The sequence below is a fragment of the Crocuta crocuta genome, unplaced genomic scaffold, assembly GCF_008692635.1.
Source record: "Crocuta crocuta isolate KB4526 unplaced genomic scaffold, BGI_CrCroc_1.0 scaffold299, whole genome shotgun sequence".
In the NCBI taxonomy this organism is placed as follows: domain Eukaryota; kingdom Metazoa; phylum Chordata; class Mammalia; order Carnivora; family Hyaenidae; genus Crocuta; species Crocuta crocuta.
This window is the reverse complement of record NW_027532747.1, coordinates 6,890,548-6,918,330: the sequence shown is the minus strand read 5'-3', so window position 1 is coordinate 6,918,330 and position 27,783 is coordinate 6,890,548. Positions and strand designations below refer to the sequence as shown.

The following is a 27,783-nucleotide window of genomic DNA, read 5'->3' as shown; positions in this document are numbered from 1 at the left end:
AGCGAGAGCGACTGGGCTGAGCAAGGGCAGGGGTTTCTCTCCTATGAAAGCATCTGGGGGTGGGGCGTGGCCTCCCGCTAAGCGGTTTCCATAAAAGTGACATGTTTCTGTTCCTGCTTTCCTGGGGGGGGGGGGCCCAGACAGAGGCAACAAGGCCACAAAATCCCCCTCCCCCCACGCAAACTGCTAGGAACTTTCCCACCTACAAACAGAGTTCATACATGAAACGATACATACTGAGCGCATCTACATACAGAGGATACACAAATTGATACATCGTTGCCTCGTCGGACACGGGACACCTTTAGTATAAACAGACTAAGAAGACACCGTATAAAAAGTGGTTTTGTTCGGGGGAGGTCCATACAGTATTTACACCGACGCGGCGGTGCCGGCTTGCTGCCTGCTTCTGTTTCCAGTTTCCTGGGTCCCCTCGGAGCCCTGGGGCTGACGAGGGTTGGAGGAGGGCGTCACCTGTGCGCCCCCGCGGGTTAGGTGGGCGGGGGGCCATCGTAGCGGAGCATGAGCGTGAAGGAGCGGGCGAAGTTGTTGGCCAGCGAGCAGCTGCGGCTCTCTTCCCCCACCGGGAGCAGTAACAGCAACAGCAGCAGCAGCAGCAACAGCAGCTGCAGGGGGAGCGCCGCGCGGCACACCTTCCAGAAGAGGGGGCCCAGTCCTCGCCGCCGCCGCCGCCACGGGCTCTGCAGAACCAAAGCAGAGTGTGAGCGCGCTCGGGGGCCCTGAGCCGAGGGGACGGCAAGCAGCGCGCCCGTCTGGGTCTCAGTCTTCCCGACTGTCAAGTGGGGCCAAGGCCAGTTTTGCCAGAAACTGAGATCTCTGGTCATAAATCTTGAGTGGGTCACTCAGTATCTCCAAAGTTCAAACCTGTCATCTCTAAGCAGGGGTAACGATGGTACCTACCTGACAGAGTCGTTCTGAGGATTACAGGACACAGACTCTGGCAACAGCAGGTGCCCAAGGTGGCTGCCATGATTAGTTTGCATCATTAATACCATCCCGACCCAAGCCAGGGTCATCACCACCACATTCTTCATCATCACTCCCTCCTCCTCTCCCTCCTCCTCTCCCTCCTCCTCCTCCACTACCACCCTCTTCATCCTCCACACCACCAATCACCTGAGGGCCAGACTCCCAGGTCCAAACGCCTAGTGAATTTCTTGGTCCCAGGGTCCACGAAAGTGGGCAAAGAACATTTCTGAAATTCTAGAGGGACCGGTGAGGTTGTGGCCTCATGGGATGTCCTCCCCACCAAGGGGTGCAGAGCCAAGTGCTGGCCAGTCGGGAAAGGAGAGGCCCCCTGGCCAAAACACAACATGGTGCAGGGCAGGGGCCTAACCCTGAGGAGCCAGGCTGACTAGGTCCCAGTGCAGACTCTGTCACACAGTATCTGCGTGCCCGGGGGGAGAGTCAATGACCTCTCCCAGCCTGTTTCCTTCTCTGATAAAGGGGGATCAAACACCCGCCCCCATCTGTGGTGAGGACTCATAGCAATGTATATTTATGTATACACCAGCTTAAAAGTAGAGAAGCTTTGATTAGTAGAACTATTGTTGTAGAATATGTCTGTGGACTCCCCGAGGAGTCAAAGTTTGACTCTCCAGGGCCCCCAAAGTCAAGTAAGTGATGATGAAGGCGATGATGAGGATGATGGTGTGGATGATTATGATGATGAGGGTGAGGGCGATGGTGATGGCCATGACAGTGATGACGATGAAGGTGATGATGTTGGTGGTAACAGTAACGACAATGGCGAGGATGATGACGGTGGTGGTGACGGTGGTGACGATGATGATGACAGTGTTGGTGGTGGTGGTGGCGGTGGTGAAGATACTGAAGGTGATGATAACTGGTGGTGGTGAGGAAGCATTGCTCAATGCACATGTCCCTGAGCAGTTCTGACCCAAGCACTTCTGACTCCCTAGCTCGCATACCTGAGTCACCTCACCTGCTCTCCAGCCCCAGCGATCTCCTCCAGGCTGATTACACTGGATCCTATGCCACCAGCCTCAAATGTCCTCCCTCCCCAAAGTCCTTTGACACTGATTTAGTAAAAGCAGACTCCTTATAACCTACATGGCAGAGAGGCACCCCTGGGTGCGGGGAATCACGATTGGGGGATGGTTAAGTCGCCTGAGCACCTGAGTGAGCGTGAGTTCCCAGGGCCGCCGGGCTGGGTCACACTGGGCTGGTGCATGCTCTTGCCCACCTGCTTGGGTCACGTGGGGCTGCCTCAGCCTGTGTGGACTCTTACTTGACTCCTTGACATGTCATGTTGACGCTGCCCGATTCCAAATCCCTGACCCGTCGGGGAGAAAGAGAGAGCGACAACCACACGCCACAGGCTCACTCTAGCCTGGCTTTACACCAAATTGAAAACCTACGATTAATGGTCTCCCAAACAGGGGATCTGTTTACAGGGTCCTTTTGTTTGCACCTGCATTCTCAGAGTTAACCCTTTGCTTACTGAAGTGAGGCGCGGTGTCTTGGCCACTATCCTCTGGGGAAAACCTCTGGAGGTCTAAAGTCCATTTGCATTTACAAGTGTTGACAAGGGGTGGTCTTTTTCAAAAGACTCCCACTGCCTGCCCAGTGGCTATTCATTTAGAGCTCGACATGTTTTAATATGACCCTCAAATGCTTAGAACACAACACACACACACACACACACACACACACACACACACACACACACAGAGGCATGAACAACCTTTCAAGAAATCAGCAAAGAAGTTGACCATCTCAGCTCTTTCCAGATCCGGGAGCTGCTCTGTGCCTCAGTTTCCCCCACAGAAAGGACTACGTGTGTTCCACCCAGTTAGAACTGTCCAAAGAGAGAAGAGCCTTCCTCAGGAAGGGATGAGCCCCCAACCCCCAAGCGTATAGAGGCAGAGGGTGGGGGCAGCACACGGTGGTGGGGAGGAAACAGACATGTAACACCGGACAGCTAAATGCTTGGGGTCTTTCAGGATCTCAGAGGAATCTGAGACCCTGGAGTTTTGAGGGGTTCAGGCAAGATGAGTTTATCATGGTAAGCAGGACCTAATCTTCTAGCATCTTCTACCATTGATGAAAAAAAAGCGATGTGAGGACACGAAACGGTTTGGAGTCCTGGGTTCTACCCTGGCTCTCTGGCGCCTTAGCTGTGTAACCTAGGACAGGTCATTTAGCCTCTCTGAGCTCCGGTACCTTCGTCTGTTGGGGAAAAGGGGGAATGATACTTGCCCACCAAAGTCATAAGGGCAAATGAGGCAATGCATGCGCTGCTCAATAAATGCTCACTCGCTTCCTCCTCTAGCTGATGGATACAGGGGCCGACAGGTAGCTCATTTGGCCCCACAAGGTCCCCCCTCTGCCAGATGCCTCGGATCGGGCACCATCAATCTCCCTAGGCCCATCAGAAAAAAAAAGCACTGCCCTCCTTAAATGCCAGCTCTTGGCCCCTCAAAAGCCCTCACATCCTCCTGCCACAGGGCCTTTGCACAGGCTATCCCTCTGTCTGAAATATTAATTTCCCTCCTTTCTCCAATGCACCTGGTCAACTCCTACCAATCACTCCAATTTCAGATTGTGAGTGGCTTCCTCGGCGGGGGGTGGGGAGGGACCTTCCCTGCCATAGACCAAAACAGTCCTATTACACATTTTCATAGCCCCAGGACCTTTCCTTTGGATTGCTGAGTCCATTCTATGCTCCCCCTTGACTCCTCGGAGGCACAGTCCACATTAATTTTGTTCATTGCCCTATTCTCAGCGGTGTCCAACAGATATGTGCCGAGTGAATGAAATAATGAATGAAATAGTCCTTCCCCTCCCTCCAGTGCCTCTGACCATCTGCTTCTCTGCTTTGGTGCCCATGGAGTAACCACGCAGATGCCATCTGTCGGTGACTGTCCTCACTGTCTAGCTGCTCCACCGAATGGCCCTGAGCACAACGTGCGGGCCCAGATTTCAGTTCTCCTCCCTGCCCCGTGGCCTTCCTGCGCTCTGGGGGGGGGGTGGTGCTCCCTACATCTGTTCCTTGGAGGACCTTTCACCAGTGCCGTCCCCTGCCCAGGCTCCGCCCACCATCCTGCATGGTGTTCTCACAAGAAACAGCTCCGCAACAATGCCAACAATGAAGGTCACCCTGGGCGCAAATGGTCAGCCAGCCTGGGTCTGTTGGATCTGCTCCCAGCCTGTCCTGGGGCCCCGTGTGTGGAAGTCACACTGGGGCACCCCTGGGGCTGTCAGGGGCTTTCCTGGGAGTGGGCTGGGGCTCGTGTGTCGGCACGAAGATACTTCCAGGCCAGCACCACGAGTGACAGACAGGGGCCAGCTTTTCTCTGGCAATCCAAGGCGGGGCGGTCCCCAGGCCTCCAGGAGGAAGCCCTCACTAGCAACTTGTCTGGTCCCTGAGGGCCCTCTGATGGGCTGCAGCACCCCCTGCTGGCTGGCTTCCTCTTCCTGGAAGGAGGGGGCTGTGTCGGGGGCCCACTGCATTTCCCCGGGGGGCACCAGCGAGTCTTAGGGAGGCCAGGGTTTCCCGGGCCAGGCCTGTTCACGCTGCCTGCGATCATTTCTTCACTAATGGCTCCGTGCTGGAGCCCAAGAGTCACTCCTGGGAGAACTCAGAGGCCCTGGATGATTGCCAGGCAGGGACTGGACGGCGGTGGCTGGGGTGGGGCTGGGCTCGTTTCTCTCCTCCCTGGGGTGGCTCTGCGCACGACGGTCAGGCCATAGACTTGTATTTTTCCAGGACCTCGAGCTGGTTTTGGAGGACTGGGGATGAGACCATCTGAGCTGGCCTTTGTGGAGGTGGTTTAGGTAACCGGTGGGAAGTTCCTCCGGATGGAATGACTGGAGATTTTGTTATTACGCAAGCAAGGACGGAGCCTCATTTGGGAGCAGATGTCTGGCCATATGGCTTATTTCTCTTCCCTTCCCCTCTCCTTATTTCTCACGTGAGCTCCATCATGACCAGGCTTGGAGCTTTGGACCAGAACCAAGGCTGGTGAGGGTCTAGGATGACCAGGAGGCACCCACCTCGGAAACTGGGTGGTCATGATGCTGCTCACTGATACGGGGACTGGGGTTTGTTTGGGTGCAGGGAATACAGTGAGGTCGGCTTTGGACATGCTGAGCCCGAGGGTCTCTGGGACTCCCAGGCAGACGTCCAGCAGGTGGACGGGGCTTTGGGACTGAAGCCAGAAGGGAGACCTGGACTGAGAGATGCACCCGAGAGGCTGGGAGTCAGGGAACAAGGCCACAGTAGCAGAACGAACAATCCACATGAGTCATGGGGAGAAAGCGGCTGCGGAAAACCCCGCAATGCAGAAAACCCCGCGGTACAGCCCCTGAAGAGGCTCTGTACTTCCAGCGCCTCTATGCGGCGCCCCCACAGATTACTTATGAATTACAAAAGAAATGACAGCACCGTACAGAGGAGAAGCCCAGTCGCCACCCCCTTAATCACGCGCTCAGAGTTAGCATCCGTGATGCTGGGGCCGTACCGACATCGTGGGCCTCCCAAGAAGATGCACTAAGAACCCAGCATCACTTCTGTGACGTTCCCGACCGAAATGCACAACCCGATTCCAATCATGGGGAAGTAGCAGGGAAACATACTTTGAGGGGCATTCTATAAAATCTCTGACCGGAACCCAAAGTCAAGAAAAACTGAAGAATAGCTCTAGCCTAGAGGAAAGTAAAGAGACGTAACGACTGAAGGCAATGGGTGATCCTGGATTGGACCCCTCGCGGAGGAAGGAAGTCTATAAAAAATAAAAGAAGCCCATAGGTAGAATATTAAAATGATGGACTATTACTCCGTCACAAGAAGAAGTGAGTTCTCAAGCAACAAAGAAACCCTTGCAGGAATCTTAAATGCATATTATTAAATGAAAGAAGCCAATCTGAGAAGGTGACATACTGATTCCAACTAGATGACACTCCGGAAAAGACAAGATTCTAACCACAGTAAAAAGATGAGTGGTTGCCAAGAGAAGGAGGTGGGGAGCATGGAGGATTTTTAGGGCAGTGAAGCTACTCTGTGTGACACCACCATGGTGAATATGTGCTATTGCACGTTTGTCAAAGTCCATAAGATGTACACCGCAAAAAGCAGACCCTAAAAAAGTCCTAAACTATGGGCTTTAGTTAATAGCGATGAGTCAGTGCAGATTCATGGATTGTAGCTGATACATCATACTCATGCAGGATGTTAACAGGAAGGGAGCTGTGGAAGAGGGGTGGGGGAGAGCTCTCTGTACGATCTGCTCAATTTTTCTGTAAACCCAAAACTGCTCCCAAACCAAATTGTCTGTTAAATTTTTAAAAGGCTGTTGAGGCTTTAAATCTTGACTATGGACTCTGCGTTAAGTAATAGTATGCCATCCACACTGAGTTTTATCCACACTGATTCTGATGACTGGAAAAAAACAAAACAAGGAGCGAGGCCACCGTGATGGAGGGGGAGAAGGAAGCCAGAGCGGCTGTGGGGGGGGAGTGCGGTCACCCATCTGGGCTGCCCAGAGGCCAGGTACGGAAGACAGAGACATCCACTGGGCATACTGAACAGGTCGCTACTGCTACCTTGCTGGGGTGAGCTTCAGAGGGCTGGGCGGCGGGCAAACAGAAGGCAGCTGGGCTGGCTGATGGAACGATGAAGAAATAGAGGCAAATATAGATGACAGTGGTCTGGATTTCTGAAGTCAAAGACAAGTTTCAAACACTTGACGTCTGAAGAGTTCACACTGATTCTTTCGTGCATCAGCGATGGCCAGTGGCCGGCTTCTAGGCTTGGCAGACAGAGAGATGCACAGGGCCCTGGGACTACACAGCACGTGGGCTGAGGTCCATCCTGGGTTCTTTCATTTTGAAGGTCAAAGACTGCACTGTCCCAGCAAAGCCCAGCCCTTTGACCAAGGAAGGGCCAAATTTAGCCCCAGGAGTAGTGAATCACAGGGGAACCAAGTCAAGTCACATCCCCTCTGCTCCAGCCCCAATTGCTGTCCCATACGGAGGCCATGCTTCTCCCACTAAAGAGGAGAAGGTGGTTGTGAGCAGCAAAGACCAGGCACGTGAATGGCTGAGAGCAGTGCCCCGCACCCCGGAGAGATTTTTTAAAAAATCATAGTTATCGTCAGAGAAAGCTCCCATTTAACCTGGAAAACTCACTAAGGCTTCCTTAGATGTGGAATACGAGCATTCCATGTGACTGCAGATGCTCACTGTGAGGTGGGCCACACACCTGGGCACCGAGGGGCTGCACCTTCAACGTCAGGGGGAACGCGGACAAACCCCACCTCTCAGGAAGGGGAAGCGAGGAAATACGATGTGTTATCTTGTCACTGATGTGAAAGCTGGACCGGAGCTCCCAGGGGCTGGGGGTCAGAGTTTACGCAGTCAGCGTGGGCTGAAGGAAAACAAGAAAACACCACCCTGCAAGCAAAGATTTTCAATCTCGGGAAATCTCAGGTGGATAGTGTCCTGGGTGGTGGAGGGAAGCAAACCCAAATCCTCATGGAAAGAACTGGATGGTAACAGGTCGCCCCGATTCCAGAAATGTGAAAATGTGAAACATCATGAGTCTGAGAACCTACGAAATGTGATCTAGAAAATGCAATGCTCTCCATCTGGGTCTCCATCCCGAGAGGCTACAGCGTGCATGGGAGGGCGGTGTTTGCTCTCCGCTCCTGCGAAACGGCATGCTGGCTCTGGCGCGGTTTACCCAGGCCAAACAGAAACATTCGCAAATGTGCTCTTCCACTAAAAGTTTGTCTCAAGTAGGACTACACCACCTCCCTGGGCCGATGCAGGAGTTCAGTCCCCTCACGGCCCACTTGCAACTTAAAAAGCAGTTACAGGGGCGCCTGGGTGGCTCAGTCCGTTGGGCTTCCGACTTCCGCTCAGGTCATGATCTCACGGTTCGTGGGTTCGAGCCCCGCGTCAGGCTCTGTGCTGACAGCTCAGAGCCTGGAACCTGCTTCAGATTCTGTGTCTCCCTCCCTGCCCCCTTCCCTCTCATGCTCTGTCTCTCCCTCTCTCTCTCCCTCTCAAAGATAACTAAACATTTATAAAAATTTTTTAAAAAATCAGTTACAGTTCATGTGTCTGGATGCTGCAGGCAAACGTATCCGGGGGCATCGAGCCGGCAAGTGCGTAGGCAGGCTGCAAATTTAATAAATCTTAATTATCGTGTTTATACAAACAAACAGACTGAAGCCATTGACGTAGCTGGAGCTCCCGGTGACTTCGGGCACAGAGAGAGAAAAAAAAAGTGCGGAGAACCAACTGCTCATAAATAATTAGTTTGGGGGCAGTTATTTTTTCTTTTGGACTAAAAATAACATAGGAAGTGTTTTTTAAGGTAGCAAGACTACAGCCTCGGAAGATAGCATGGATTTTTCTACCCGTCAGCATGTCCATGTGTGTGTGTCTGCGCACATCGGTGCGCCTGACTTGGGCCTGTGCTCATGTCGGCTGCAGAAACCACGCAAGAACCACAGCGAAGGGAGGATTCTCCCCCCCTCCCACCCCCCGGCCAGGGTGTCACTGCTCCCTTTGTTCTCAGAGAGAGAAGCAGGGGCGGCATCTGCAAAGCCTTCAGGGCCCCATTTACCTGGCAATCAAGAACCTACTATGTGTAGAGCTACAAGAACTGTCTACCGTCAGCTTGGTGGACCCTCGCTCTAGTCATCGGAGAGCACGGCTAAGTGGCCCGTCAACAGTCACACAGGCTAATGGTGGATCCTAGATTCAAATCCGGTGAATAAATAAAGCCGGGGTTCTCAAAGTAGAGTCCCAGGCTAGCAGCAGCGGCATTACGTGGGAACTTGCTAGGAATGCAGATTCTCGGGCCGTCTCAGCCCTAGTGAATCAAAAACTTGGGGTGGGAGCCAGAAATCTGTGCCTGAGCTGTCGCGTAGATGAGCCCAAGGTGGCCCTGCACGTGGGCCTGGAGGCTGCTTCCTTCCTCGTCGTGGGCTTCACAAAAGCCAGCTGGCTAGCACCAAACCCAAATTGTGACACATGCAATTATTTTCTTTTACTGTTACTTTTTAAAACGTTTTCAAGGTTATTTATTTTGAGAAAGAGAAGCGTGAATGGGAGAGGGGCAGAGAGAGAGAGGAGAGACAGAGAGAATCCCAAGCAGGGCTCGAACTCACGAACTGCAAGATCACGACCTGAGCCAGAACCAAGAGTTGGACGCTTAACCAACGGAGCCACCCAGGCGCCCCTACACATCCAATTATTTTAAACAGAGCCTGAATAAGCATAATTTTTAGCATTTCAAGCCTGCCTGTTTTGCATACCCCACAAAACTGTGCCCAGCACCTGCTAGTCACAGATAGGACAAAGCCTGTAAATATCAAGACCCCAGTCTGCCCTTGACCTTCAAAGCTCCGGACTCAGAGACGCGCTCTTCCTCCCAGCCAGGACGCGCACAGCCTACCAGGGCAGGACTTTGCTCTTTGATCACTGATGAATCCCAAGTGCCCAAACCAGTGCTTGGCCCAGTCGGTGCTCAGTGAATACTTGTGGAATAAATGACGGAGAGCAAATGAGCTATGGCTAAGCCCTGAATGACAGGGCTGTGGACAACTCCACATTAAGCCAATCGGAAGCTCCCAGATAACAGCCTGCTCTGGAGGCCTGGTCTCTCCCAGGCAACTGTCCCCCAACTCAAAACCGTTTAGTGAGCACTCACTGTGTGCAAGGCATCGGGGGACCCAGACAGGACTCCCATGGGTTCCCCCTGGGAGCTCCGGATGGGCACTCCCCAATGCAGGTCTTAAAAGTATGGAAGCCAGGCTGGACTGCGTGAGCCACACTGTCCTTCCTGATGCTCTTCCCCATTTCTTGAGGAGGCTCTCTGTCATTCTAAATTAGGGGGGACGCCAGGGCTACAGTCTCTCTGAAGGACTTCTACGAACGACAGTTCACATGGTCTTCAGGATTCATTCATGAATACCATCAGCATTGATAATCCCATTTTACAGATGAGGAGAGTAAGCCCCAAGAGGCAAAGTGATTTGCCCAAAGCCACCAAGCTAGCTGACTCTGGGCCCAACGCACAGCCTTGTTCTTGTGGCTGTCTCACCTAGTCCACGGGACACCTGCTCTCCTGCAGATTTGACACGTGAACACCCGCCACGTCTTCTTGGGACCAAGAAGAAATCCCAGGGTGCAAAGCGCCTGGAAACAGATTCCATGGCATTCTTCGTTGAGGAGCCCAGAGCAGAGACTGCTGAAGGCTCACTCTCTCCTGGGCCAGGGCCTGAGACAAGAGTGATCCTTTGCAAAAGGAGACATCCATTCACATCGGGTTTTCCCTGAGGCAGGGACACCCACCTGGCCCCAGAGGCGCTTTCTCCAAGGCACAGTGTGGAAAGTCACGATGTCGGCTTTGGGACCAGAGGCCAGAGACCACCCGGAAGCCACATGCCTGTGCTGAACGACCCATTCCAACCTTGCCATTGCTCCGTTTCCCCATGCTTGGGGTGTTGATGGCACCGTTACGTGAAAAGCCCTCACCATGACTGCCCATGATTCCTGGCACACAGCGGGCGGTCGACCCCTAGCGTCTGAAGCGATAATGATTATTACTATGAGTTCTGCTGTCACTGTTACCGCTTTGGCCTGCAAATGCCACAGGAGTGGCTCTGAGAGCTTCTCATTGGGTGGAAATGGACACACCTGCCTTGTAGAATACGAAAAGCACAACCACCCCCTTCCCCTGCTGGCCCCCCACTGGGCCCATAGGTGGCCACGCGATCCGGGTGGCCTGGAACGGTCCAGGTTTCCCAGGACAGTCCTGGCTGACGCCTGTTGTCACAACATAAGTGTTAGTGGTGTCCTTCTTCCCTCCCACATCCTGGTTTGGGATGAAAAGTTCCAGGGTCCCTCCTCTGTCATGGGTTTGTCACAGCTGAGTGTGTTCTGCACACTCCTGTGGCTTCCCGAGGACCCCGGGGCCCGGCTCAGCGCAGCCCAGAGCTCAGTCCCCATCAATGGTCCTCAGACCTCCTGGAACCTTCCGGAAAGCCCAGGCGTCTGGCTTCAGCGTCACAGGCCTACCCACCTCCAGACGCCCTGCCCTCTAGTGTGTGGAGCAGATGGCAGACACCGTACCTTCTGGAATCCAGTCGGCTCCCCTGGAGAACTCTGTGTCTGTTATTTTTCGGGAAGGAGAGGAAAAGGGGGAAAAAAAGAAGTTAAGTGAGTGATACTCAAATCCCAGCAGAGCCTGTAATGGAATATTCATTTTGTCAGGGGAGGGTTTCTTTAAAACTTCTGGTCATCTGGACAGGCTGAGCCAGCAGGTGATTCGATTTAATGAGCTTTTTAACGCACTTCAGGCCCAGGTGGGATTCCGTCTGGGAAGCCCAGGCGGCGGCCACCTGGCTGGGGCTGCGCTGACACCTAGTGGCCATGGCGGCTGGGGCGGGGACGGCAAAGCCACTCGGAGCGCTGAAGCTTGGCATCTGGGGGTCTGAGGGCCAAAAGGGTCCTCAGAAGCCGTCTCAACTGCCTCCCTCCTCGGGCTAACATTTGTGCCTCAGTTTCCCCGTCGCTTCTCAGGGAATAACATAACAACAGGACCACCTATGTAGGGTTGTTATGAGGACACAGCATTTAATAAAAGCTGTTATTACTAGTTAGCTGTGGCTTTGCCATCGTTTTGTGGGAGGAGACATGGGGACGCAATGGGGGAAGGTGATTGTTGGCGATCGCAGGGCAAATGAGTGGAGGAGGAGGGCTCGATGCCAGGGCTCCGGGCCCAGGCCAGCGCGCCCTCCACGGCGCCTTCCGCAGCAGGGGGTGTTTGAATGCTGGCTCTACAGCCCTGGGAGTTCAGGTTCTATCTCAGCTTCCCCTTTGGAGGCTGGTGTAAGGACCCAGTGGGGTAATAAAGATTTCAGCCTAGTAGGCGCAAGGCGCTCCGCAGACGTTAACCGTGATGGTTACCGCCGTCGTTACTGGAGCGCCAGCCTCACGGGGCGGCAGGATGGCCAAACGACATCTTGCAAGTGAAGCCCTAGGTCCCGTGAGCCTCCGTCTCTCTCCGGTGTGTGGAGGCCCAGGGCAGAGAGGACGTGGCCGGGCTGCGGCTCCCCAGATGAGCTCGGGCTCAGCTATAGTCCCACCCCTGGGGGGCCTGGCACCTACATGTCCTCAGCACCTACCAGCAGGTGGCTGGAGTCCTTGAGCTTGGACTTGTACAGCATCCACCGGTAACGCAAGTCCTCGAGCTCATCTGAGGACTCCCTCGTTGGCCCGACGTGAAGGAGGTTCTCAAAGAGATGCTGACCTTCTGGCACCCGAGCCTCCAGCTCCTGTGGGGAATAGGCAGAGTCGAGTCATGTGTACCTTCCAAATGGCCCAGACACCCCCCACCCTGCCAGCTGGTAAGGAGGAGCCAATCAAATTTCCTTTGAGAGACACCTGTAAAGTGAGAGGCCCATTGAGCAAATTCAAGTCAAGGCCAGGCAATGGCTCTCTGGAACGAGATGGCATGAGCTCCCGCATGAGAGAGGCAGGTGCGCCGCTGACCTCCCTGGGCACTTCTGTCTTGGACATTCTAGAACCAAGTCCTCAGAGGGTTTGACGGAATAGTCACCATCATTATAAAAGCCACCATTGTTGAACATGCTTTTCTGTTGGCATAAGGAAGCCCTACAGAGTGCTGCTGGGATCGGGCAGATTTTTTCTATCAAACTACAGTATTGTGTCACCCCAGGGTGGCACTTGGCATCCTCAAGACTCCCGAGAAGTAGTGATGTGGGGGTATGAGCAGGGCTGCACATCCAAGCATGTGGATTTAAATTTGGGCTTTGGATCCTGTTTCTACCCCATCCTACTAGTGGTGTGATACAGGGAGGTTGCTTAGCTTCTCAGAACTGACTAGAATGCGAACTCTGTAAGAGCCAGGAGGCTTAAACGGGGGCAATTGCAAGTCGTCTCTGATATGGCTGGAGTTGGTTGGTGGTGGCAAGAAATGAGAGTCGTGGCCAAATGAGAGCTAGGAGGGACATAAGGACTTCCTCGTCATAGGCAATTGGACCAAACTTCTCACTGAGGACAAAGTATTAAAAACACTTAAAAGTCATCAAAGAGTTAACAAGAGAGCAAGGCACATCAGGCTGAAGCCTGGGAAAGGGTGAAACCCAGAGAAGTAAGGCCAGAGTTCAGACCAGCTTTTGCCCGCAGGACATTTGCCAATCCAGAAGAAACAGTTGTGAAACAGATGGCACTTTGGGCAGCCGCATGGGGCTACGGAGACAAAGGTCAAGGTCTGGGCTCTGAAGTGGAGACTCCGATAATCAGTTCTTCCTTTGGCTGAGACTCCTAAAGGTGAATTAGAAGTAAACTCACACTCAGTGGACTAAAGTCCAGCCCCAAGTCATCAGTGGTCCAGGGAGCCTCAAGCTTTGAACTTGGACTCACTGGATTCAGAACAATAAAGCCATCCTTGCTTGGCAGAGTCCCAAACAAAACCCTCTCCAGAGAAGAGTTGATCCTGAATCTCAAATTACCCCTACATCTATTTCATCAAACGCAATGCCCAGCACATAGTCAAAGCAGCTTCATACATGTAAGACACTGACAGCATGAACAGGCAGAAACAACATGCAAAGGAAACGCTCCTAAAATGACTTGAGATACTAGAATTATGAGACACACTATCTAACACAGCCACTGTGCTTGAAGAATTAAAAACCAGACTTAAGAAGTTCAGCAGGGATCTGGAAGCCACAAAAAGTGACAGCGGTATTTCAAAAGAGCCATGTAGAAATTCTAGAACTGGCAAATGCACTATCAAAAGTTAAAGGGTTAACAGACATGTGTAATAGTGAATGGGACACAGCAAAAGAGAGAATGAGTAAACCAGAAGGGAGGGTAGAAAAACTCTCCAGAATGCAACAGAGAGAGGATGAACAAGATGCGGGACAAGGTAGGAGACATAGAGCTCACGGTGAGAAAGAATAACATGAAGCAGCATCACAGGAGAGGAGAAAGGGGATACGGCAGAAGCAATATGTTAGTTAACATCAGAGAATTTTCTAGAATTTTCCAGAAAGACTCAAGACTACAGAATCCAGATGAATCCCAAGTAAGAAAAATAAAAAGAAATCCAAACCCCAAGGTTTCCTAATAAAACTACAGGGAAATAAGGAGAAAGAGAGGTAGGATGGGGCTTGGATGAGGAAGGCCTTGTGTGATACGCTTGGGGGGGCTGGACTCTACGCGGAAAAGTTTACATCGGGGGAAGGATAAAGACAGGTTCATGATGCTGAAGGTCACTTAGGGGGCAGAATGAGCTAGGACCCGGATAGGGGCCCATCAGGAAGAAAGAAGGCCCGCTGGGAGGCTATTCCCATAATCAAGGTCAAAAATGGTTAAGTATCTAGATTAACTTGGTAGTAAAAGGGGACAGAAACCAAAAACTCCCAGGAGGTGGAATCCAGGAGGGCCTGGTGACTGATTAGATATGGGAGTGAAGGAGAAAGATCTGTGGTAGGATTGCGAAAATGGCCATGACGCCCCCATCCTGCCTCCCCGCCATATCCATGGCCTTTGAATGACTTTTGAGTCGTTCCTATCGAGAGGTGGAGTCTGCTTTCCCTCCCCGTGAACATGGGCTGGCCCTGTGACTTCTTTTGTCCAACAGAATACACGGGAAGTAACGTGCCAGCTCCTACTCTAGGCCTCAGGGCCTAGAGTGCTCCCACTTGCTCTCTTAGATGATGCCTCTGCTCCTAGAAGCTTGGGCTGTCCCACAAGACGATGGGGGCTGTCTGGTCCATCTCATGCTCATCTCCAACAGCCTGCCAGCTCCCAAAAGTAGAGCCACCCCGCTGACCTATAACTGACAGCAAATAAGGGAGCCCAGCCAAGACCAGAAGCTTTGCCCGGACAGGCTCGGCCTCAATTGCCAACCTTCGGAGCCATGAGTCAAATAAACGTTTGCTGTTCCAGACCCCAAACTGATGGAATGGTTTGTTACACGGCAATAACTCACTGATGTATAAGAGTCATGATGAGTAGTGATATTTTTCAAGCCGGGGAATACAGAAGGAGGCTGAATGAATGAACGATTCTCCGAAAGTCTTCTAAAATATGTGAACCAAGTGCTCGCTTCGGCAGCACATATACTAAAATATGTGAACCAAAGAAGTTTAAAGACGATTATTTATACACAAATGAAAATGGTTCACATGCCATGCGTGTGCTATTTTTTTTTAAGAACTCCCTGGTGACAAACATATCCATGAGTGCCAAAAAAGAGCCTTTCTGTGGGAACCAACCTGCAGCTTCGTTTCCTGGGTCCTCAGATCCTTGGCTGTGGTCGTTCTCATTGCGATGATGCGAACCAGCTTGGCGTTTTCCACCTCCAGCCACTGCTCAAAGTCCCTCAGAAGCTGGGAGAAACCTTCCTGGCTGCCTTCTTCTGGGAGCTGATTGGCCTGCAGGAATTCACAGCACAGAGGGGACATCAGCCTACTGGTGTGCACCCTGTGGCTTCCTTGTGAGGCAGCGGGTAGGGCTGAGGATGCCTGAAGGTGATGGGGGAAGCCTGGGGTTGGGGGGGGGGGGGGGGGGCATCTTTCTAGTCAACCTGGCCACGCTAGGAATTTAATTCTAATTCAGGTCTGGGGTCCTGCAGAGTTGGGGGAAGCCAGGGTGTCTGCCTTGGCCAGGGCTCAGGGTCCCCCTGGGGCTGAGCTGCTGGACCTCATGGACGGAGGCCAGCGGGGTGTGCAGAAACGCTGCACGTTCAGCCCCAAGTTGCTGGAGCTGCGACAGTGCATCACCGTGGCCACCCGCTGCTCTCCTGGTGACAGCCACCACCGCTCCTTACCAGGATGGCTGTCGCAGCGGTTACACTTCCGCCACCCCTGTCCCCCGCCAGGGCCTGTGGCCAGAGTGACCTGTCTAAAACGCAAGTCCCCTCAGCGAGGCCCTTGCTCACACCCCTCGGTGTGGTCCGAGGGTCTCGGGTTCTGGTCCTGCCTGACTCCACAGCCCCTCCCTCTGAGCCCGCGCCACAGACGCGTCTTGGCCCCCTGCCCTCGTGCGGTCTCCCTCTGGGTCTCCGCACACGCTCTCTCCTCCGCCTGGAACACACCCCTCCTCTCCTCGACTCCTGCCCGGCCCTGAGGATTCCCCTGATCTTTCGCTTTTCCCAGGAGGGCTTTGCTGCCCCACAACCAGGTCACGACCCCTCTGCAGCAGCCCTTAGGGCATCTGCCCCTCGGCCACTGCCACTGCACTTTCTGTAAACCCTCACTTCCTTGCCTGTGGCTCCCACTTCCTCACTCCTCAAAATGTGCCCCGGAGCCCAGCAGTGTGGGCACCACCCGGGAGCCTCAAGAAATGCGGGGCCCTGCGCCCCGGCCCAGACCCGCTGAACCGGAAACTGCATATTCCTCCGATCGGGGTGCACATTACTGCGTGAAAAGGTCTGCGCTGGGTTCTAAGTTCCCGCGGGTTGGAAGTGATTGTTTCACTCACAGCTGGACCCCAGCTCCAGGTATGCACCACAGGGCACGGTTAACACTCGGTGATTTGGGAAGGGGCGATACAGCAAAACATGGGAGAATGGGAGTGGAGGTGCTGCTTTTTAACAAGGAAGGGATGTCCTTTCAATGTGGTTCCTTTTTTAGAAAACTGTCAGGACAAGGGATTTGGGTGAGTCCTTTTGAACAGAATACGACTAATGGTACAAAAAAGGTACCCATCTCTCATGATTTCGGTTTGTGTCTGGGGCCAGCAGGAAGCCTTCAGCCCTAGAGTCTCCAAGGGGTGAGGTTTCCGAGGGGTGAGGACCCGTCAGCCCAAGAGACACTTCTGACCCTCCCCATGGCCCGGGTCTGGGGTCTCCACGTCCCTCTTTCCGGTGCAACACCCAGGATAGGACATGGCCACGTCCCGAGCTGAGCACGTGTCCCCAGGCAGGGAAGAGGCTTTGTTGAAGACCAGCCCCGTCCCTCACTCCGGGTCTGGCCTCTCCAGGCAAGCCCGACTCGGCAGACTCACCCGGCGGTGACACCCAGAAACGGGATCCGTGGGATCGATGAGAAACCCAGTCTTGGGAATGTTGTTGGTGAAAATCGTTTTCTTCCCTGAATCTACTTCCGTCCTCTGCAGCGGCTGGTTTCTGATGAGGCTGAGAAGACAAACAGCCCCATCAGCCTGGGGCTGTGATGGGGGCTCATCCAGTCAGGGGAGCAATCGAGCGGGGGGCCCCACGGGGTCGGAGCCGACTTCTGGTCTTCGCAAGTCAGTGACGACCCCTCGGGAGTGTCGGAACGTTCCTGGATCTCATGCGTTTCCAGTTTCCTACTTGCAACCTGCGTCACCCTGTCCTTAAAGTGCACGTGCCTATCGATGCGGGGGAAGCCCAGGCCACGACAGGCCGCAGGCTAACCCCCAAGGAGGGGACACCTCCCTGCTCCCGCTGCTCCGGCCCCTGGGCCAGACTGGAGATACACAGGGGTGCCTGGCACCTAAGCTCCAACACCCCACCCCCACCACCTGTTCTACTAGCACCCTGAGCTCTCCCCACAGTGGAACATGGGTGTTGTCTGAGGCCAGGCTCAGAGCGGAGGACCCTCACCTCAGCAGGCTCTCCTCCAGAAGCCTCAGGAGCTGCCACGATGCCACCAGCTCCCCCAGCTCCTCCTGGACCACAGCAGCCCCTTCCGGAGAAGACTTCTGCATCACCAGCCGGCCATATGCCTCGACCAGGGGCAGCTGGGCCTCTTTCTCTGGGAGCTCAGCCAGAAGTCTCTAAAGGACACACGTGCATGCGTGCGCACACACACACACACACACTTAATAAGCTCTCAGGGCAGGGGTCTCTGTCCCCTACTATGGGATCTTTGGCCTCCCAAGCCTGGTTTGGGGGATGCAAGCAAGGGAGCTGCCATCCTACCTCGACCTCGGCCTCCCGGGACTGGGCATCCCACGGGCCTGCCTCCTCCTGGTGTGACTCCAGCTTCTGGGTGACCACGGAGATCCACTGTCTCAGCTCCAGCAGCTCGTGGCTGAAGGTGCAGTGTTCCCGCACGCTCTGCTGACACCTGTCCGTGAGGTCCTGCAGGACAGCCCCAGGGGGCCCAGGGCAAAGGTGGGACCCCGGGCCACCCCACCTGCAGGACCCCCAGACCTTCCCCGGGCCAGGATGGCCCCCAGGGCTTCCCACCCAGCAGGCACATGAGACGCGAGCCCTTCCTTGTACACAGTGCAGGGATTCACTCCAGAAAGACCAACTCCAGTATTAAGTGTGTCTAAGCCTTCTTTTTTTTTTTTTTAATAATTGTTTTTTACTGTTTACTTATTTTTGAGACAGAGAGAGACAGAGCATAAGCAGGAGAAGAGCAGAGAGAGAGAGAGGGAGACACAGAATCCGAAGCAGCCTCCAGGCTCTGAGCTGTCAGCACAGAGCCTGACACGGGGCTGGAACCCTGTGAGAACCATGAGATCCCATGAACCATGAGATCACGACCTGCGCTGAAGTCAGACGCTTAACTGGCTGAGCCCCTCCCCCTCCCAGGCACCCCTAAAGTGTCTCTAACCCTTCTTAACTGTTATGTGGATGTTACCATGTCTGGATGACGGTGTGGGCAATCGGAGGCACCCCCGGTATGGCTGTAAATCATACACCACCTGGGAAAACCGCAGGTCAGTATCTTCCAAGACTGAACCGACCATGTCCCCCCTGGGTGGATACCTAACAGATACGAACATGTCTTCACCAAAAGGCATGCACGCGGTGCTGATGTAACAGGAAGACAGGAAGCCACCCACGTGCCTATCCACACAAGTAAGGATGAATATGTTGAGGTATATTCATCCGTAGAACGAGCGATCTGTGCACCAGTCTAATATGAGTTATGGATGAGTTTACAGCCAGCATGCAGACAGCTAGAAGCCAGACACACACACACACACACACACACACACACACACACACACAAACACACACACATAAAACATCCCATCTAATTCAATTAACATAACGTATAAAATCAGGCAAACAAAGTCCAGGGTGTTCTGAGTCAAAAATCAGGGTTACCTTCCGGCACCAGGAGTGGTGGGCAGTGAGTGCGGGGGGCCCTGAAGGGCTCTGGGGGCCGGGGAGCTGGTATTCTCCTGTGTCATGACCCGGGTGCTGTGTTCAGTTTTTAAAATTTCATCGAACCGCACACGTACATGTTCTCTTTTCTATATATGATTATACTTTGATACAGAGGTTTTGAAAACGGTCTTGCTTTCACCCCTCTCCTCTGGGTCACCCATTCCCAGCTCTCTGAGGCTGGGGCCTTGTTCTTCTCTGCCTTCAGGAAAGGGGGGGGCCTGTCCTGACCACCCCACCTGGCACCCTCTGAGCCCCTCCCCCTCCATCCGCTGCAGGCAGGTCAGACCCAGGGGCTTGCTGTGAGGCTCAGGCCACCACAGGTCCTGCCCTCGTGCATTCCAGATGCTGGCTGACACCCCTGGACGCCGGCCCGCTGGGGCTGAGGACACAGAGAGGGTGCATCCCAACTTCTGCGACAAAGCAGTGACGAGAGGCTGAACCTAAACGCCACTTCTCCGCACTGTCACTACCACGGGCCCCACCCCGCCCTCGTGCACCAGCGTCAAACTCAATGCCTTCAATGGCCTGGGGGTGCTTAGTGGGGTCTGTGCCCCCCAAGGGGCGGCAGGAAAATTGCCTGGGCTGTGGGGAACAGACTTATTAGGTTTAAAAAGCCCTGAGCGGGGCACCCGGGTGGTTCAGGAAACCTCGCAGGCTGTGGGGCAGTTCTGCATTGTGGGAGCGGGATGATGGCGCCTGTCGCTCTCCCTGTATCAGCAGGGGTCACCCCTGCTCTATTGTGGTCATGGCAACGAAACCATCCCATGAGCTTCGGGAAACATGGCTTCGGGAAACATGGCTTTACCTGATGCGTAAGGTCTAGATGAACTGATTTAACTCTACTTAATAGATTAGCAGCTGGTGGTCTCCAGGTTGAGGTGGGGGACTAGGGAGAGCTAGGAGCCCCTGTCCCTGCCCTTTGGGGGCCCACAGAGCCCAGAGGAACAGCCAGCATCAGCTTTAATGCCGATGCCCAATGATATCATGATTGATCGTGATAACCATTAGAAGGGGCATTAACTGAGTATGATTAGGGGTTGCCGAATGCTAACATCCCAATTCTGTCGTGCTCTTTATGTATTGTCTAAATACTAATCCTTTTATTGCTGTGTCACTCAAGGCTTTTAATTTATTTTTTATTTTTTAAAGTTTATTTATTTATCTTGAGAGAGGGGGAGAGAGAGAAAGAGCACATGAACAGGGGAGGGGCAGAAAGAGAGGGAGAGAAAGAATCCCAAGCACACTCCGTGCTATGGGCGTTTGAGGCCCGAAGTCACAAACCGTGAGATCATGACCTGAGTGGAAACCAAGAGTCAGAGGCTCAACCAACTGAGCCACCCAGGTGCCCCTAGACTTAAGTTCTCTGGAGGTGTGGTGGCCTGAGAGCCGCTCCACAATCCCCAGGGCGCTTGTCACAAATGCAGACCCCAGACCCCATCTGAATTGGTCATTTAAAGTTGTCCTGCGGCCAGTTTTGAGGTAGCCTGCACTCTGTTCCATTCCCAGGGCTCAAAGGGAAAGCGGAATTGTGCGGGCGCCACCGAGACCAGGCTGGCCACTAGAGGGCGCCGCAGAGGAGGCTCCCAGCTGCCCGGGGCGCAATTTTCAACCTGCTCTGACCACGCCAGACACCCACGCCCTCTGCACCCGGGGCTGTTAGGATCAGAGCAGCCTGTTTTGTTCTTTGGCCTCCTGGAGATACAGCTGGAATTGTACATGAACTTGTTGTTTTGCCGACTCACTGTCCATCTACCCACTAGAATATAACCCTGGGAGCAGGGGGTTGGCTGTCTGCCTGGTGCTGCCTTCATCCTCAGGGGCCCAGAACACGCCCTGGCCATTCGGGGACACGCTCAGTAATCGGCCGCTGAATGAATGAGGAAGGGAAGAAAGAAAGGGAAAAAGAGAAAAGAAGGGTTTGAAGAAATGAAGGAAGCAAAGGCAGAGAGCGTAGGATCCCGGGGGCCTGGTTTTACCTCCAGAGACCTCTCCAGGGCCTGGTAGTCGGCAGAAAGCTGGTCCATTTTGCGCTGGTGGGTGGGGTTCCCCTGGACAAGAGGCTTCACAGACTCTATCTGTGCCCCCAGGTCCAGCCCTTCTTCCTGCAGCCCCTGCAATAAAAAGGAGCAGGTGCAACCGAATGTTAATTTCCTATCATGGGAGCCGATGGGGGGCCGCTCTAAGTGGGGGAGCTTGGGAAGGTCCCAGCATGATGGGGCTCCCCCACCCCAGCGGCTGCACCATATGGCCATCTGATGGGCCTCTCAGAGCTTGTGAGATTTTTTTAAAGGAGACAAAACTACCCTGGGACACTATGAAAACAAACGGTTATAGCCTAGAAGGCATCTCTGGGGGGTCAGACTCCCGTCTGGATTCTTACTTGATGACCGCCTCTCCTTGTGAAGAATCACGCCCCAACTTTAGTTTTAAAGTCCCCAGATACACCGTTTTTAATGTCTTCCTAAGAACTGTCTCAATGTATGTACGAGCAGTGCTTGACTTCTAGAAGGGTAATGGCATCACATGCATTTAAAATCCTTCAACCTCCTTATCAAGCCAGTCATTATTGACAGTCTGCCTGTGTTTTAAGACCTTTATTCTCACTTCCAAACTCAGACTATTTAACTGAAGGCCTCTGTACCCATCAGGAGCACTTAGCAGAGTAATTTTAAAAACGAATACCAACATCAGATTTGGGAAGGACAGAGTAAACGGGAAGTATAGCTCATCATTATCTGAGGCTCAAGAATTCACGGTCTGCAGGTGCAAAAGGTCCGGCAGAGGCCAGAATCCACCAGATCAATCTAGCAGAGATTTGGACGAAAGGTCAGATCTCAGGTGACGGGCTCCGTGGCTGCTGTTTGGCCAGTGCCCGGCCGCAAGAGGGGAGACCTGCTTCAAGATGCAACTGGGCACCTGAGCGGGGCTGCTCGGGCCCCACAAAGCCCTTACCTGCAACCGGGAAAGCTGGGCCTGTTTCCTAGGAAGGTCCTGCTGAAGGCCGCTCTCCGCATGGACCCTGCTTTGGAGGTCGGAGAGCTGCTTCTGTAGGGGTTCGAAAGCAGCCCCAAAATCCTTGTGCTGAGCCAGCAGGCTCTGCAGAGGCACACAGACGGACAGCACACAGATTAGGAAATTCCCTCACAGGCACCCTGCACAACCAGCCACTCACCACCAAACCCCAGCCTTCTCCTGGCCGGCTCGTGTCCACTCAGGCATCACCCCCTCCAGGAAGCCTTCCCAGAGCCCTTAGTGGGGTCGGACGCCCCTCCTTGGAATCACCATGGCATCTTCACATGACAGTTGCTCTGCTCCCTAGCACAGAACTGCATCTCGTAATACACATACACATCAGATCCCACCGGAGCCCTGTTTTTGTCAATAAAGTTTTATTGAGACACGGCCAGTTCACTTAGAGCTGCTCTCATGAGACAGTGGCAGACCCGAGGAGCTGTGGCAGAGACTGTCTGCCCCCCAAACCCTAAGAGATGTTTGCTAAACGTCTGCTGCTTGGGTAAGATTAGGTCCTGGGTGTGAATGGGACTCTCAGTGAGTGCCGGCCCCTCTCGGTGCCCGGGCGTTAGGTCATCATCATCATCAGATCCTCGGCCAACATTGGTTATGTAAAAGAATATACCGTCCACAACGCACCCCGTTACCCCTTTGATGCCGTGCAGTCGTTCAGAAATGTGCTCCTAATACTATTAGCTTCCAGCTCTAGGTGGTTTAAAGTTCACAGGCAATTTTCTCTGCATTTTCTCATTCCACCCCCTCGACCCCCACCCTGGCTTCCTCTGGAAGACAGTTCCACTTGGCGGCAGTGTCGAGGGAGATTCAGGGGCAGGGGCCGGGGCGGCAGGTGGGCACCGGGTCACAGGTGAGGAGCTGAGACCCAGGGGACAACGGGCTAGGGCAGGTACCCAGAGGCCGGTGGTGGCACCGAGGGAGGAGTCCGGGCGCCCTGCCTCCCTCCCCGGAGGGCTGTCCCCGGGCAGCCGTGACGCTCACCTGCAGCTTGCTCTTCCTCTGCAGGAGGCCGTTGTGCAGCAGGTCTCGTTCCCGCACGGCGCTGGCCGCCTGCTCCAGGAGGGCCGTGGCCTCGTCCCGGCCAAAGATGCTCCTCAGCAGGTCTCTCTTCAGCTGCAGCGTCGTCAGCTGCTCCTTCAAGCGTGAGCTTTCCGCTAGGGCCGCCTACGGGGGACGAGGCCTCTGTGACCCCCAGGGCAGGACCGGGAAGCCTGGGCAAGAGGTGTACCTCCTCTCCATCCATCCCCGCTGCCCGTGCCCATGGCGACTCAGCCTCGCCCCCCTGGACCACAGCAGCTCCTGACTGCCTGCTGCCCCTCCCCCAGCTGCCCCTCCAGCATCGACCACCCACACCGCGGCTGCACCCGCACAGCACCAGCTGGGTCCTTTACTCGATGATCCCCCATCACCGGCAGCAGCAGGACTACCCCTTGGGTGCTGTTGGGGACATTCTGAAGAGCTAGGAGCCTATGGGAGCACGTGGGAATTCAGGAAGCCTCCCTAGAGGAGGTGACATCTGAGTGGAGTAGCGATGTGCAGGAGCTCGCCAGGTGAAGGAAAGACCGAAGGGAGACTTATGTGATGAGCAGCTGGCTCCCACACACCCTGCACTCTGCACAGCGCAGTCCCCGCCTCCTCCAGGAAGCCTGCCCTGACCACATCCCCAGCCTACACTCACTCTTCCTGCCCCAAAGCCCCGTGCCAAACTCAGGCTTCTGCCGACCGACTGTTTGAGGTAAGCACCTCTTGCTGATCTGAGGGCCCAGGGTCCCAGAGGCCAAGGGAATTGTGTTCGGCTGGCCAGAGTCCTTCCATTTTATACTTGGTGATATTACTGAGAAACTGAGCTGGGCACAGGGCTGGGAAGGGATAAAGACCCCCAACCCAGGTAGGCATCTGCAACCCAAGGCAGAAAGTGATCCTTTCCCTTCAAGTTTCGACAGAGTCCGATGGGTGTTGGAGGCAGAGCTGAACACCCTTAGCTGGGGAAATCTGAGACGCCTCCCCAGAGGAGGCGGTATTGCCAACAGCCCGGGAAGAGCAGAGACTCCCTAGAGGAAGGGCAGCCTAAACATGGCCGACACAGCTGAACTGCTGTTGCCCCCCGTGAGGGCAGGCCATGTGTGATCAGCCACAGAGAGAACAAAGCCTCTTTATAGGGAGGGCACCCTCCACTCTCTTTTCAGAAAACCCGGACACAACGTCGCAGTGGTTAAGAATTAAGGCTGAGAAGTTACGATCATGAGGGTAAATTCCATACGAGCTGGGAGGCCCTGGGTAGTTCTGAGCCTCGCTTTCCTCATCTGTGAAATAGGCACAGTCACACCCCACTCTCGGGGTTGGTATGAGGGCTGAAATGGGGCGGTGCCTACCCAGCATGTACTGGCGCGCGAGTAACAGACGGCTTGTACCATCTAACTGGCCACTACGGGTTGAACTGTGGACCCCAAAAGATATGAAGTCTTAATATCCGCCCCTCCCCCACCCCCAACCAAACTACCTCAGAATGTGACTATATTTGGAGACAGGGTCTTTAAAACAGAGATAATCAAGTTGAAATGAGGTCATTAGGGTGGACCCTAATCCAGCATGACGGGTGCGCTTATTAAAAAGGGAAATCTGGGGGCGCCTGGGTGGCTCAGTCGGTTGAGCATCCAACTTCGGCTCAGGTCATGATCTCACTACTTGTGGGTTCGAGCCCCACATTGGGCTCTGTGCTGACAGCTCAGAGCCTAGAGCCTGCTTTGGATTCGGTGTCTCCCTCTCTCTCTGCCCCTCCCATGCTCATGCTCATTCTCTGTCTCTCTGTCTCAATAATAAATAAATGTTAAAAAAAAAAAAAGGGTGAAATCTGGACCCAGACACACAGGCACCGAGGCAGGACAATGCGAGGGCACGTGGGGAGAAGCTGTCCGTGTGACAGCAAAGGCTGAGAGCGCAGGGACAGGTTGTAGGCCAGTGAACATCAGCACTGGCCAGCAAACTCCAGGACCTAGAAGAGGCGGGAAGGATCGTCCCCAGAGCCTGCAGAGACAGCGTGGCCCTCCGGACAGACACCCTGACTTTTCACTTCCGGCTTCCAGAACTGTGTGAGAGCGAGTTTCCATGGCTCTAAGCCATCCCGTTTGGGAGCATGGTTACAGCCGTCCTTGGAAACTAGCATCTCAGCCATGCCCGACTTTGGGGCCTGATGCCTTAGTTCTAGAAGAACTTTGCAGCTTGATGGGCTATGCTGAGGTTAAGTGCAGGAGCTGAGCCAGGAAAAACAGAGCTGGCCACTTGAGCCTGGCCCGTGAAATCCATCCCGTGTGTGAAAGACTCATGAGCGCAATGCAAGATGCAATCCCAGCCAACACACAGCGTGGACAAACCACAGTCTGCCCGCCTGTTCCAACCCACTGGTCCACAAAACTCCCGCCTCACGAGTCCTGAGTCAACCTCCTGAAAGACACTGCCTCTCCCTCCCGCCTGGCACAGGTCCTGGTTAGCTTTCTGCCCCAGTGAGCGGGACAGGATGGACATGCAATCTGAGCCAGTGGGAAAAGCACTTGCCGTGGAGTCAAACACACCTGGGTCAAAACCAGCTCCGACACTTAGTTGCTGTGTGACCCTGAGCAAGTACCTTCCCCTCTCTGGGACGTGGTTTCCTCAACAGTCAAATGATAATAATAAAGTTGCCATATTGTAAATGGCAGACCTGTCCCCAGGACCTNTGGGTTCGAGCCCCACATTGGGCTCTGTGCTGACAGCTCAGAGCCTAGAGCCTGCTTTGGATTCGGTGTCTCCCTCTCTCTCTGCCCCTCCCATGCTCATGCTCATTCTCTGTCTCTCTGTCTCAATAATAAATAAATGTTAAAAAAAAAAAAAGGGTGAAATCTGGACCCAGACACACAGGCACCGAGGCAGGACAATGCGAGGGCACGTGGGGAGAAGCTGTCCGTGTGACAGCAAAGGCTGAGAGCGCAGGGACAGGTTGTAGGCCAGTGAACATCAGCACTGGCCAGCAAACTCCAGGACCTAGAAGAGGCGGGAAGGATCGTCCCCAGAGCCTGCAGAGACAGCGTGGCCCTCCGGACAGACACCCTGACTTTTCACTTCCGGCTTCCAGAACTGTGTGAGAGCGAGTTTCCATGGCTCTAAGCCATCCCGTTTGGGAGCATGGTTACAGCCGTCCTTGGAAACTAGCATCTCAGCCATGCCCGACTTTGGGGCCTGATGCCTTAGTTCTAGAAGAACTTTGCAGCTTGATGGGCTATGCTGAGGTTAAGTGCAGGAGCTGAGCCAGGAAAAACAGAGCTGGCCACTTGAGCCTGGCCCGTGAAATCCATCCCGTGTGTGAAAGACTCATGAGCGCAATGCAAGATGCAATCCCAGCCAACACACAGCGTGGACAAACCACAGTCTGCCCGCCTGTTCCAACCCACTGGTCCACAAAACTCCCGCCTCACGAGTCCTGAGTCAACCTCCTGAAAGACACTGCCTCTCCCTCCCGCCTGGCACAGGTCCTGGTTAGCTTTCTGCCCCAGTGAGCGGGACAGGATGGACATGCAATCTGAGCCAGTGGGAAAAGCACTTGCCGTGGAGTCAAACACACCTGGGTCAAAACCAGCTCCGACACTTAGTTGCTGTGTGACCCTGAGCAAGTACCTTCCCCTCTCTGGGACATGGTTTCCTCAACAGTCAAATGATAATAAAGTTGCCGTATTGTAAATGGCAGACCTGTCCCCAGGACCCNTGGAGTACATACACCATTTCGAATTAGTCTTTTTGTTTTCTTTGGATAAACACCCAGAAGTAGAATTGCTGAATCGTATGGCAATTCTGTTTTTAATTTTTTGAGGAACCTCCATGCTGTTTTTCCACAGTGGCTGCCCCAGTTTACATCCCCACCAACGTGTGCTGGGGTTCCCGTTTCTCCATATCCTCCCCAATGCGTTATTATTTCTTGCCATTTGATTTTAGCCACTCTAACAGGTGTGGGGTGATATCTCGTCGTTGTTTTGATTCGCACTCCCCTGCTGATGAGTGATGTGACATCTTTTCACATGCCTGTGGGCCATCTGTGTGTTTTCTTTGGAAAAATGTCTGCCCAAAGTGTCTGCTGACAAAGTTGCCTATTGTCATATGTGGGTTCCCCTGTGCGTCACGCGTTATTTTTCTCTCGCTACTTTTAAGATTCTCTCTTTATTTTTCACTTTTGACATTTTAATTATAATGTGTCTTGGTGCGGGTCACGTTGGGTTCATCTTATCTGAAGCTCCCTGTGCTTTCTGGACCTGGATGTCTGTTTCTTGCCCCAGTTTAGGAAAGCTTTCAGTCTTCATTTCTTCAGATAAGTTTTCTGCCCACTTCTCTCTCTCTTCTCCTTATGGAATATCCATAATGCAAATGTTCTTCTGTTTGATGTTGTCGCATAGGTCCCTTAAGCTATTTTCATTTTTTTAAATTCTTTTCTTTTTGCTGCTCTGACACTGCCCTGCCTTCTAGATCACCGATCCCTTCTTCTGCTTCATCTGGTCTGCATTTGAACCCTCCAAAGTATTTTTCAGTGCAGTTACAGCATTCTTCAGTTCATGACTTCTGTTCAGTACTTTCTAACTACTTACATCCTT

At 53.8% G+C, this 27,783-nt stretch overlaps 1 protein-coding gene across 3 annotated transcripts in view; it reads right to left on the bottom strand.

Moving 5' to 3' along the window:
- Positions 1-272: 272 nt before the first annotated feature.
- The window catches only part of SYNE3 (spectrin repeat containing nuclear envelope family member 3), a 56,821-nt gene continuing 29,310 nt past the window's right edge, over positions 273-27,783 (bottom strand). For 2 of the 3 annotated variants that reach the window (XM_077780926.1, XM_077780927.1), the window contains 10 exons: positions 23,153-23,335; positions 22,097-22,240; positions 21,121-21,255; positions 17,939-18,100; positions 17,621-17,793; positions 17,041-17,170; positions 15,309-15,467; positions 12,186-12,335; positions 11,131-11,169; positions 273-701 (listed from right to left, as the gene is read on the bottom strand). In XM_077780926.1, the coding sequence (XP_077637052.1) occupies positions 492-701; positions 11,131-11,169; positions 12,186-12,335; positions 15,309-15,467; positions 17,041-17,170; positions 17,621-17,793; positions 17,939-18,100; positions 21,121-21,255; positions 22,097-22,240; positions 23,153-23,335 (1,485 nt within the window). In that variant the 3' untranslated portion in view covers positions 273-491. Of the gene's footprint in view, positions 702-7,236; positions 7,380-11,130; positions 11,170-12,185; positions 12,336-15,308; positions 15,468-17,040; positions 17,171-17,620; positions 17,794-17,938; positions 18,101-21,120; positions 21,256-22,096; positions 22,241-23,152; positions 23,336-27,783 lie in introns of those variants that run through there. The other variant, XM_077780925.1, reaches the window with a different exon arrangement.